At 45.4% G+C, this 13,064-nt stretch overlaps 1 protein-coding gene across 7 annotated transcripts in view; it reads left to right on the top strand.

Moving 5' to 3' along the window:
- CLDND1 (claudin domain containing 1) overlaps positions 1-13,064 on the top strand; it is a 155,795-nt gene that overhangs the window by 132,228 nt on the left and 10,503 nt on the right. For 3 of the 7 annotated variants that reach the window (XM_073597001.1, XM_073597000.1, XM_073597002.1), the window contains exons 3-4: positions 8,807-8,838; positions 11,985-12,092. In XM_073597001.1, coding sequence (XP_073453102.1) covers positions 8,807-8,838; positions 11,985-12,092 — 140 coding nt within the window. Of the gene's footprint in view, positions 1-20; positions 1,812-8,516; positions 8,839-11,984; positions 12,093-13,064 lie in introns of those variants that run through there. The other 4 variants (XM_073597003.1, XM_073597006.1, XM_073597004.1 and 1 more) reach the window with 3 other exon arrangements.

The raw sequence follows: 13,064 nt of genomic DNA, 5'->3' as shown, positions 1-13,064 counted from the left end.
TTGCAGTTATCACTGACAATCACGCTAGGTCTTATTTTCGGGGTAACAGGGTAGTAATGGCGGTGACATGCAATTTTTATCGTGACTGCGATATTGCGGCGGACACTTTTGACACTATATTGGGACCAGTGATATTTATACAGCAATCAGAGCTATAAAATGCATAGGGAAGGGGGTTAACACTAGGGGGTGATCAAAGGGTTAACTGTGTGTCCTAGGGAGTGATTCTAACTATAGGGGGAAGGGATTCACAAGGGGAGGAGACAGATTGGTGTTCCTCTGTAATGGGAACACACGGATCGGTCTCTCACCTGACAGGACGTGGATCTGTGTGTTTAAACACACAGATCCACGGTCCTGCTCAGTTAACGGGCAATCGCGGGTGCCCGGCGGACATCGCGGCCGCCAGGCACGTGCATCGGGTCCCAAGTGATGCGGCGGGCGTGCGCTCTCTACAATGCAGGGAATCCCAGGACGTCATATGACGCCCGCCCGGAGGGACGAAGGGTTCCTGCGCGCGTCATATGACTATACAGCGGTAGGGAAGTGGTTAAAGTGACACTAATGCCCCGTACACACGATAGGATTTTCCGACAACAAAATCCATGGATTTTTTCCGATGGATGTTGGCTCAAACTTGTCTTGCATACACGCGGTCACACAAATCTTGTCGGAAATTCCGAACGTTAAGAGCGCTGTGATGTACGGCGAGCCGAGAAAAATTAAGTTCAATAGCCAGTGCGGCTCTTCTGCTTGATTCCGAGCATGCGTGGAACTTTGTGCGTCAGAATTGTGTACACACGATCGGAATTTACGACAACGGATTTTGTTGAGATTTTGAGATCTAGATCTCAAATTGTGTGCATGGAAAATGTCCAATGGAGCCTACACACGTTCGGAATTTCCGACAACAAGCTCCCATCGAACATTTTCTGTCGGAAAATCCGACCGTGTCTAAAGGGCATAAGGGTTTTTAAAAAAAAAAAATAACAAACATGTCATGCTTGCCTCCACTGTGCAGCTAGTTTTGCACAGAGTGGCCCCGATCATCCTCTTCTAGGGTCCCTCGGCGGCTCTCTCGGCTCCTCCCTTCATCAGATAATCCCCTAGGAGAAGCGCTCTCCCGGGGGGTTTCCTTGTGGGCGTGCTCCCGAGTCCAGCGCCTATGGACATCGAATGCACGACTCAGCCCCGCCCCCCAGCGGGTGCGTCATTGGATTTGATTGACAGCAGCGGTAGCCAATGGCTGCGCTACTATCAATCTATCCAATCAACAGCCGAGAACCCCCTAGCAGAAAGACAGCACATCCCCGTGGGACAAGTTTGAGGGTTCAGGTGAGTAAAACGGGGGGATGCATTAGGATGCATTAAGGTGAAAAAACACAAATCTTTACAACCCCTTTAAGCCTCGTACACACAATCCGATTGTTGGCCAACCGAGCGTCTGATTTCTGTCTTAAAGTGGAGTTCCACCCACTTTTACAACTCTTCAGCTTCCCTCACTAAACTGTGCACTGTAAACAAATTGGATATTTTTTTATTTTTTTTCTCAGCACCTACTGTATATCTGCTGTATTCATTTTTCACTTCCTCCTCCCTGGCCACAGCCCATCGCATCATTTCCTGTTTGCAATGCCTTCTGGGAAGGGGCAGCAACTTCCTCTGACACTGCCGTTGCTATGGAAACCTGACCTGAAACCTATTACACTGCTTGTGCTGCACTGAGCATGTGCGAGATCTGCAAGGATGAGATCCAGGAAGAAATACAGTCTGGCTTCAGATGCCCAGACTTAAGATGGCCACGGCCTGCTGTAAGTTTATAAAGTAACAAACTACTGCTATAAACTAACAAAACAGACCTTAGTTTACAGACTAACTTTACTAGAATACGTTAAGCTTGTGTATTATAGGGGTATTTTTATTTAAAAAGTATAATTTCGTCCGGAACACCGCTTTAAGGGCGTGTGCTAGGATCTTGTCTTGCAAACTAATGGTACCCAATTGTCAGGCAACAAACACGAACGTAGTGACGTACTACGAGGAATTTCAGCTCTTGAGCGCCACCCTTTGGGCCCCTAGGTTCTGTGGCTGATTAAGGTGGTAATTAAACTCACTTAGTGCCTTACCTGCATTAAAATAGCCACAGAACCTGTGTAATATATATGACTTCGGGTTTAAAGGAATGAGGTGGCAACTGTAATTCCGAGCATGCGTGTTTGTACTTTCGACATTTGTGTGATGGATTTGTGTACTGACCATACGGAAATCCGACAAGCTTTGTCCATCGAAAATTTACTAGCCTGTCGACCAACATTTGTTAGCCGAAAATTGGACAACAGTTGTCCAAAGGAGCGTACTAACGGTCAGATTTTAGGACAACGGTCTGTCAACAAACAATTCCCTGCTAACAATCGTACCGTGTGTACGAGGCTTTAAGGTGCCGGGCCTGCTAGATATGGGGCAATACCAGGCCTCTTCCTCTCCCAAAATGCATTGATTGGCCCCTTCTAGACCCAAGCACTGTCACATGGGGCTAATGGTTGCTTGCATAACCTGTATAAGTTTCACCTTGGCTATTACTGGAGGATCAGGACTAGTGTTGCCACCTCATCCCTTTAAAACCGAACACATATTAATTACACAGGTTCTGTGGCTGATTAAGGTGTTAATTAAAGCGCCCTTTTTTTTTTTTTTCTTAAAGTCAGCAGCTACAAATACTGCAGCTGCTGACTTTTAAAATATGGACACTTACCTGTCCATGGTGGCCCGATCTGTCCCTCGGCTGTCGGGTGCTGCCGCCTCCATCCTCGGTAAGGGAATCAGGAAGTGAAGCCATGTGTTCTGGGACCCATGACAGAGAAGACAGCGGGAGGGAGGGGGGGGGGCAGGAAATGGCGTAGATACCCGCAGGTGGCTCGGGTATCTATGCCCGGAACTGGAAGCAAAATACCTGTATTAGACAGGTATCTGCTCCCCCCTCCCCCCTGAAAGGTTCCAAATGTGACACTGGAGGGGGGGAGGTACCGGAAAAGCAGAAGTTCCATTTTTGTGTGGAACTCCGCTTTAAACTCACTTGGTGCATTATCTGCATTAAATTAGCCTCAGAACCCGTGTACTTCATATGTGTTCGGGTTTAAAGGGATGAGGTGACAACCCAAATCAGGACAGAGGAACAAGTGGAAGGTAAGTATAAACTGCTTACGGCCTCTTATGTAAAGGGAACCTGTTCTTTTGCCTTGCATAGTCATTCAGTTTGGGTTTTGTAAAGTTGGAGGCCTCCCGCAGACACATCTAGTCACATCAAAGCACTCATGAAATAGCCAATGTCAGCAGCCTCTGCCAGCACCGCTGGCCCCATCCCTCTACATAAACAGAAGCATTGGACCAAGTGGAATGTCGTGATCTGCTGTGATGGTGGGATCGTTCCTAAACAGAGAATCTCCCTTCTGTGTCGTCGGGAACCTGTAAGGCAGGGATATGCAATTAGCGGACCTCCAGCTGTTGCAAAACTACAAGTCCAATCCTGCCTCTGGGTGTCATGCTTGTGGCTGTCAGAGTCTTGCTATGCCTCATGGGACTTGTAGTTCTGCAACAGCTGGAGGTCCGCTAATTGCATATCCCTGCTGTAAGGTTTGTCCCTGTGGGCATGCTTTGGTATCGGATACCCGCCCGAAAAGAAAACATTTCCTTCCATTCCTGTTCCAGTGCCAATGGTTACCAACACAAGAGATGAGAGGAATGTCCTTGGCAATAAAAACGTAACCCCTCCAACACTAGAACTTTTTATAAAGTGTAAGTAAACTCAAAATGTATTTTTTAGTATGTCTGGTGTGATGTCTCACTGTATACAGTTTTCTGAAGCAAATCTGTTTTTGTTTAAACTTTCTTTATTGTTGTCCATCACATCTCGACAAATACAGTTCAGTACAAATTCGTTAGTGACAGACTTTTTCTATATCAACATTAGCAGTAATCTGCATATTTGCATTTAACAAAAATAAAATAAAATAAAAATAAATTTAAAAAAAAGGGAAAAAACGACAGAGAAAAAAAGAGAAGAGCGGGGGAGAGGGTAGTCTAGGGCTGTGTTAAGATTTCTGTTGAGACCGTGAAAGCTGGTCTCGTAGGTGGTACCAGTATATGCTACATTGAGGTTTACAGGTCCCCGGGAGCGGCGACCAGCGGTAGCCCCCGCCCACCTCAGACCCCACGACCTGAGCAATAGTGATCTCCCGATCAAGGGAGAGGTAAGCCGCGGCCCGTCCGAACCGTCACCACCGGGTGCGCCCACCGGAGGAGGGGGGCACAAGGCCTCCATCTGTCCTCCCCTGGCGCGCCCCCGGGACCACGGGTCCGTCTCCGCCCACACGGCCTCCCCGGCCAGGAGAGCAGCTTCTTCTCAATTTTAACGGGTAAGTTATGTTAGATGCCAACACTCTGTGTTATCAACAAACAGTGCCATTAATAACATCACTTGATAGGATAGGAGGAGTAGGGGTAAGAAGGGAAGAGAGTAGAAAAAAGGGGGGAGGGGTGGCAGGAAGAGTAGGTGGGGTAAGGAGGGGTAGACAGGGTCAAACCTTGTTTACTCGTGCTTCTCCGGTCATCCGCTCCGGACTATCCGCCCCCAGGCAGCCCCCTGGTTCTGGCAAAGGCATCTGAGTCCATGTGCGATCTATATTTCGATCTTAGGGAGAAACCGTGGTGGTGGCTATTTAAGGTGGGCTCTGTGGCCCAATGTGGGATCCACCAATTTTAGTAGGGAAATGTCCAGGCTAGAGGGTACATAGGAAGTATCCTGGAAGTGTTCTTGCCATATTGACCAAATGGCTGTGTGCTTAACTGTAGTGTTTTTGCCCACTGCCACCCATTCCTCTGCTTCCCTTATTGCATTAACCCTGCATATCCACTCCTCTTTGCTCGGTATCTGCTCTTTCTTCCAGAAGATAGGCAGTAGACGCTTAGCGGCATTGAGCAAATGAGGTAGTGCGCTTTTTTTGTAACGACTAACTGGTACAGGGGGGATATGCAGGAGGAAATGTTTCGGGGAGAAGGGGATCTCTATTCCGAGGATATCTTTAACCCCCCTGGCGGTATTCCCGAGTCTGGCTCGGGTTGGATTTTTCATACCAAAAGCGGTATCCCCGAGCCAGACTCGGGCTTGCATCGCAGGATCCAGGAAGAGCATACTTACCTTGTCCCCTGGATCCTGCGATGTCTCCCCGCTGTGATCGGCGAGCCGCTGTGTCTCGCTCGATTCACAGTGCCGAGCTCCGTTCCCTGCGAGCGTTGCGACGCACGGGGACGGAGTTCGGCGGCAAATTCAAAAAGTAAAAAACACAGTATAGATACAGCATACTGTAATCTTACAGATTACAGTACTGTATCAAATAACTACACATCCCCTTTGTCCCTAGTGGTCTGTCCAGTGTCCTGCATGCAGTTTTATATATATAAAACTGTTCTTTCTGCCTGGAAACTGGAGATTGTCCATAGCAACCAAAACTGTCTCTTTACATCAAAAGTGGTTTTAGAGCAGCTAGAAAAAAGCGATAATAAATTATAATCACTTGCAGAATTGAGCGATAGTGATTTGTGGGGAGATCCGTCATCAAACACTAAAAGTAATAAAAGCTAAAATTCTGGAACTGAGCAAATTTCAGTGTTTTTGATTTGATAACATTATTATATAATTTTTATTATTATTATATTATTATGTGTTTTAATTATTTATAGTTATTTATTATATTATAATTTTTTATTTCGTTTTTCAAACGTTATCATACCCGGGATGTCTACTAGACTCTTGTTTGGACAGATTTAAGTTAACTATTCCTAAGAATTACAGGCCTACAATATAAAACGCCAAATTTCTGTGCAAAATAATGGTACCCGCTTTCAGCATCTAAAATCTGAAATAATCATACCGCCAGGGAGGTTAATCTGGTCCTTAATCATCTGCCAATATATCGTTATTCGTGGGCACTCCCACCACAAATGTAGGAGGGTGCCTCGGCCTCCGCATCCCCGCCAACACCGATCCGAGCTAGCAGGATAAATCCGCGCCAGGTCAGATGGGACTCTGTACCAACGTGTTAATAATTTGTAGTTTGTCTCTTGCATCTTAGAGTCCAGCGAGCTGGAGTGTGTGAGTTGGTACATACATGCTAATTGAGACTCGGAGAACCCCTTCCCAAGGTCTTTCTCCCAGGCTCTTATATAAGTAGGTTTAGAGGCCGAGGCCGAGGACCACAGTAATTGATAAAGTTTAGAAATCATGTGTGGGACCGGTTCTTCCAGTATAAACAGTCCCTCAAAAGGCAAGAGTGTTGAGATATCTCTAATAGAGTTGCCGTGTACTGCAAAAAAGTGGTGCAATTGTCTATACTTCCAGAAATTTAGGTGTGGGCTACCTGGTCTATTTCCCAGAGACTCAAAGGGCAGAAGCTTCCCACCTCTCAGTAGCTTGCCACAGCTGGCGTTCTTGTCATCTACCCAGGCTTCAAAAAAACCTGCGCGTTCCCCCGGTGCGAACCAGAGGAATCCGCCCAGTGGAGCCAGCGGGGACACAGGGGGGGCTAAATTTAACCTTCTGTTTACTCTGTCCCATGTGTCAAGCGTAGATATCGTTAATGGGGACGTAGAATCTGATAATCCCCTGTGTTCCCGTGAAAGCCACAGGGCATAGGACAAGTTTCTGCCCGCCATATATTTTTCCATAGTCACCCATAGTTTTGAATGTCCATGGAAGTGCCAATTTAGAGTTCTCTGTAGGGCGATAGCCTGGCATTATCGCTGTAAGTCCGGGACTCCCAGCCCTCCGTATTGTTTCGAACGTCTCAGCACCTTCATAGCAATTTGCGGTTTCTTTGAATTCCAAATGAAGGTGGTGATCAAGTTGGATACTTGTTTAAAAAAGGTTTTTGGCAGGCGTATGGGAAGCATCTGCATATAAAACAGAATTCTGGGGAGTACGTTCATTTTTATTATATTTGTCCTGCCTATCCATGTAAAAGCTGTCTTCGTCCAATGTATTAGTCTTGTTTAATTTCTGTCAAAAGTCTGGGGAAGTTTGTGGTATATAGAGTGTCAAAGCTGTCCGTCAGTTGTAAGCCTAGGTAGCGTAGAGAAGATTTAGTCCACGTGAAGGGGAATGCCGCTTTTAAGCTGTTTGTCATGGAGGAAGACAGGTTGACAGGTAGAATTTCCGATTTATTATAGTTGATTTTAAAATTAGAAAGTGTACCAAAGTTTTTGAGTTCCCGCATCAGGACCGGCAACGAGACCAGGGGATTGGTTAGATGAAACAGTACATCATCTGCGTAGGCTGAGAGTTTGTGCTCCACGGCACCCACCGTCAGCCCTGTGATATCTGCGTTTGCTCTCACTCTACGTAGCAGTGGTTCTAAGGCCAGGGCGAAGAGGAGGGGGGAGAGTGGGCACCCCTGTCTCGTGCCGTTCCCGATCGGGAACTTGGATGAGAGAATCCCATTAACCTTAACCTGTGCACTAGGTTCCGAGTAAAGGGCCAGTATCCAAGCTAGCATATTTGGGTTAAGACCTCTCTGAGATAAGACCAATCTATGCGATCGAACGCCTTCTCGGCGTCGGTGGAGAGTATTAGGTAAGGGGGGGTGTACATCTTTAGTTTTAGCCCAATGTATAAGTTGAATCGCACGGATTGAGTTGTCTCGAGCTTCGCGTCCTACAATAAAACCCGTCTGGTCTAAGTGAACTATAAGGGGGACAAGGTGTTTCAGTCGGTTTGCAAGGATTTTCGCCAGGATTTTCACGTCCGTATTTAGTAAGGAAATGGGGCGGTAACTCTGTGGGACAGTTGGGTCTTTACCCTCCTTCGGTATAACCGAGATGTGTGCTAAAAGAGCCTCAGATGGGATTCTGCATCCCTTTACTAGGGAATTGAAGTATTTACACATGTGGTTCGTGAGGAGCGGGGAGAATTTGGCATAGTATGCTATAGTAAATCCATCAGGACCTGGGCTTTTGCCGTTGGGTAAAGATTTGATAGTGGACTCAAGTTCAGTGGTAGTGATGGGGGATTCTAAGTCAGCTAAGCAAATCTGTTTTAATCTGTTGTAACATTTCCTGCCAGTAACGGCACTTTCTGTTGCAGACTAACAGCTGCTTCGCAGTTATCATCATAGTCAGCTTGCTGAACAAGATCGTTCTGTTGACTGTTGAGCTGCCTATGATATCGATCGGAGAAGCTGCTCAATGAGAACTGAATAAACTTGCACGGGAGACTGATAAGGCTTCATTATGAAGCAGTTGGCATCCTGCAAAAGTACATAAGAGTTGTCATTGGCAGGATCGGTAGGTTAGAAAAATGATTTGCCTTGGAAAACTGTATACAGAAAGACATGATGCCAGACATACTGAAAAATCGATTTAGGGTTTACTTACAGACCTGTTTCTTTGTCCTGTTCATCTGTTTGTGCCATTATGTAGTTGAAATATTGCAATTCCTAACCTCTTGTCTGCTTTTCCTTTGCCAGATGCTCCCTCCGTATGCTGAGAAAAGAGAAACCAATTAACCAAACACCATGGATAACCGATTTGCCACCGCGCTGGTGATTGGGAGCGTCTTGTCCCTCCTGTCTGTCATCTACCTGTCAGCTGCAGTGGGCACGGTCTCCTGGTACCACTACTTCACCTCTCCAGTCCTGGCCAATGTCAGCGAGACGGCTGCTAATGAATTCCTTGGCGAGCTGGAGAGGGCAGACGAGAAGGTATACACAGATGCGCTCTATCATTGTAATGGCAGCCTGGGATTGTGGCAGCAGTGCATTATGGCCTCCCAGCCATATTACCAGGAAGGTATGTTTCTTGAGACGGGGCTTCTTCGGGGGATGCTGTGCCTAGAACCGTTCATTTTTGGATGGTAATACGGGCCTTTCAAAAGTATTCACACCTTGACAGTCCTGAAGAATGCTTTCAATGATTCACCACCCCCTCCTCCCCTTGACCATTAATGCGGTTGTCTATTCCTTCAAAAATATTCTCGGCCTGACTTATCAGCCTGTTGACATCCTGTGTACAGCAACACTCAGACTGGGAAAGGGAGAAGGTGCTAATCAGGTCACACTACATGCACATGTGCTTACAGGAGGAAAGAGATTAGTGTTTAATTAAAGTTATTTACCCAGAAAATCATTTTTGAAGAGATGCTATCATACATTATAAAAACATTGGCTTGCATTTAGAAAAAAAAAAAAAAAACTTGCCCGTAGCTCTTTTTTATGCCATTGATATGCAGATCACATGACCGCTCCTCACAGATCTGCAATTCACAGGTGTGGAGGTTACAGAGCCGGGCCAGATTTCATTGCAAGAAATGATGTAATGCCACCGGGTATCAGCGGTTCAAAGGCAATGAAACGCGATCAGCCCCGGCAGAATTGTGCCACTTCTGCCTTTACCCAAGTCCAAAGTCCAGGGATGTCGCTGGCAATCATTGGAGGAGGGATGGTCGGGGGGGGCGTGGCTTTAACCAGACCACAGAAGATACAAGCACGCTGTGCAAGCATACAGCTTGTATCTAAATACATGACAAAGGATGTAAACTGACCACCATGGATCGGCTCCCATGCTAGTTTGTTAACAAGATGACAGGAACCGGCAGGATAAACCAGGTAATCAAGAAGAACTGCTAGCAGAATTCATATAATGTTAGCATTAAACAAATAGCAATACACGCACATCATATGTATAGCATTGCAAGGCAGGAAGTAGAGGCTGAGTTTGTAATGAAGAAAATATGGCTGCCCCCCAAGGATTGCAATCTATGCAGAGGAGCCAAATGTTTGAAATATTTGCAAAAAGATTGATGTGATTACTTACATCAAGATGATCTCTTTTTACACATGTATCTAAAACATGGAAAATATGATCCTTTCCCTTTTTAAATAGGAGGATAGCAGTATGGTGGCTGTCATTGCTTAATTTGCAGTGGTTCAAGTTTTTTTTTACTCTATTGCATTCCCAAACCCCCCCCCCCCCCCCCTTATACTTACCTGAGGCCGATCTCGATCCATCGCTGTGCCCGAGAGCAGCAACTCTGTCTGCTTTTTTTTCCCCTCATAGGGCAGGTTGATTGCAGTGGGAGCCATTGTTATTATTATTATACAGGATTTATATAGCGCCAACAGTTTACGCAGCACTTTACAACATTAGGGAGGATAGTACAAGTACAATACAATTCAATACAGGATGAATCGGAGAGCCCTGCTCGTTCGAGCTTACAATCTAGGAGGGAGGGTCAAGTTATACAAAAGGGTAATAGCTGTGATTGTCAATCAAATCCTGTGGTGAGTAGGCAAGGACGGTGCCCAGCCGCGATCTCTGTGTCTATAGACACAGGCAGCGCGGCTCAGGATCAAGCCCACACGGGTGCCCACATAGGAATGGGGCACTTCGCGAAGAGCAGAAGCGTTGGTGTGGGACCCCAGAAAAGGAGAATCAGGGCTGTTCTGTGCAAAACTATTGCACAGAGCAGACATGTTTATTATTTTAAAAAATAAATAAATGAAGGTTTGCAATCGCTGTAAATGTGCCTCAGACCTCACTCAGATCGCAGCCTTTTTCTTCTGTTAAAGTGCATTTGTGATGTTCTTTACTGCAGTACCATTAATCCATATGGAAGAACCATGTGCTGGAAATTACATCCAAAAATGCAGCAAGCTTATTTTTTTTTTCTTTATACAACCCACAATAAAATGCATAGATGTGAAGCAAGGATCAGGATGACAGCGGGAGTAGAAAAGGTCCTGATGTCAGTGGGAAAAAAATAATGCCCCATGTTTGTTTCATTCAGAGTGATTGCACCCCATTATTGGTGTAAGTGGGAGGAATTGTGTCCCATCATTGATGTCATTGGGAGGAATCGTGCCCTCTTCATTGGTGTCATTGGGGGGAATTATGCCCCATTTGTGGTATCAGTGGATGAAATAGTGCCCCAAGGGCCGGATAAAAGCAAGCAAAGGGCCGCAGTTTGGAGATCACTGATCTATACTGTTTAAAATCCAGTAATACACTGTTTCCCCCCTCTGCTCTGCACATGCTCAGTTGCTCTCTATTTTTAGGCTCTGTGCTGAATTTGTAGAGGCCGATCTGCTGACAGTCTAAAGATTTACTGCTGGGGCTTTTAGCTTCAGCAAAATGTCAGCCTCCAGCAAGAATAAATAATGTTGGAGGCAATTTACAGCACACACTAATTTTGGTAGCATAATTATTAATGTGCAATGTATGTTTCTTGCTAAAAAGCATTATTTTGTTTATCAAGTTGTTATGGGTAAAGTTCCATAACAGAAGAAGAAAAGGAATCACAGCATTTAAATATTACTTCCTCTTAGTTCTGATTCACACTGTATATAATTTTTAATAAATTGCTGCTCATCTTATATCTCGGTCTGTGTGCTGGGATGACTTCTGCACATGCACAGGAGTTATTTTATCCCACGCTGGTCAATAAAGATGCCCAAAGGACCGACACCCAGGGAGAAGATACCGGTGAATGAACGATCCCGGACTTCGGACCATTAGAGAGGTAAGTATACTGACTTTAGTCCCGTTTTAACCTCCTTAACCTTGGGGATTTGCAGATAAGAACGGTGCAGACTTGTACAGGGATTAAAGTATAACGTGTAGCACCTAGAGATGCAGATGTCTGCAGAACATTTAATTTCCTATGAATGCTGGCATGGCCTGAATGGGTAAAGCTCTAGTCTACGTTCTAGTAGGGATGGAAGTTGCCCACCTCCCACACATTTCTATTGGGGAGTGGGGAATATGATTTTTATTTTATTACTTAACCATGTTAATCTTCATTCTTGGATCTACTGTATAGGATGTGTACCCGACCTACCACCTTCCTTTGCTACATTATTACCTTTGAATGACAATTGCATTGTAGACCACTATTTCCTCCACTCTGATTATGATGTCTTCTATTCATTAACCAACAGAGGTTCTGCCTGAGTTCCGGTGTGTATCACTGTCCTTCTCTGACCAGTTTTTAGAGAAATACACCCATCCTGGAAACCACAACTCTGAGGTTGATCTGATCCGGACATGTAAGTAGGAATATTGAACTTTTGTGTTGTATGGAAAAATCAGACACTGGCTCTACCCATTGATCAAAGATGTATAGCAGGGATATGCAATTACCGGACCTCTAGCTGTTGCAAAACTACAAGTCCCATCATGCCTCTGTCTCTGGATGTCATGCTTGTGGCTGTCAGAGTCTTGCTATGCCTCATGGGATTTGTAGTTCTGCAACAGCTGGAGGTCCGCTAATTGCATATCCCTGATGTATAGTATGAAAACATAAAACTGGCATAGCGATATTTTATTTTTATTTTTTTGCACCAGGGACTGGCTTCATCGAGGAAAAAAAATTTCCATAAACAGTTAAAGCTTGGGGTGGGGGGGGGGGGGGGGGGTGGTTGGTATAGCCTACCGAGCAGCTGCAAGAGTAATTCATACTGCATTGTAAAACACCTGTCAGCTTGCATTCACAGTGCAACACAGCCACAGTGCAACACATGCTGCATTTTATCACAGCACACCGTGCCAATCACATGGCAATGTACAACAGCATTTTCTACATTTCAAATAAAATTTTTAACCAAAAAAAAATATGCTGCCCCCTCCTGCAGCCAGGAACGGACAGCTGCCCTCCTGCTGTGCGGCCAGGTTCCTAACAGGCAAAGAACAGGTAGCGGTCCATGGCCCAAGGGATGGAGACCTCTGACGTAGAGGGTTGTGGTTCTGTAGTATTCAGAGACAGCTGAGAACAATGCAGCGGATATCGGTCAGCACAGGCCGAATCAACAGCTCACAAGATTTTGTGATAAATGCATATTTTTTCATTCAGTCTCTCTTCCTTAAAGTTTTCATAAATGTGAAAGTACATATACATTTTGTAAAACGGAATATCCATAGAGATCTGAGGGGGGAACAAGACTTGAGCAATACATTTTTTGAACTTATCACAGTGATAAAAATGAAAACTTCCAATGATATATTTAACAGATCAAAAGGGA

Source organism: Aquarana catesbeiana, linkage group LG08 (assembly GCF_042186555.1).
Source record: "Aquarana catesbeiana isolate 2022-GZ linkage group LG08, ASM4218655v1, whole genome shotgun sequence".
Taxonomy (NCBI): domain Eukaryota; kingdom Metazoa; phylum Chordata; class Amphibia; order Anura; family Ranidae; genus Aquarana; species Aquarana catesbeiana.
This window is presented reverse-complemented; position numbering and strand designations above follow the sequence as displayed.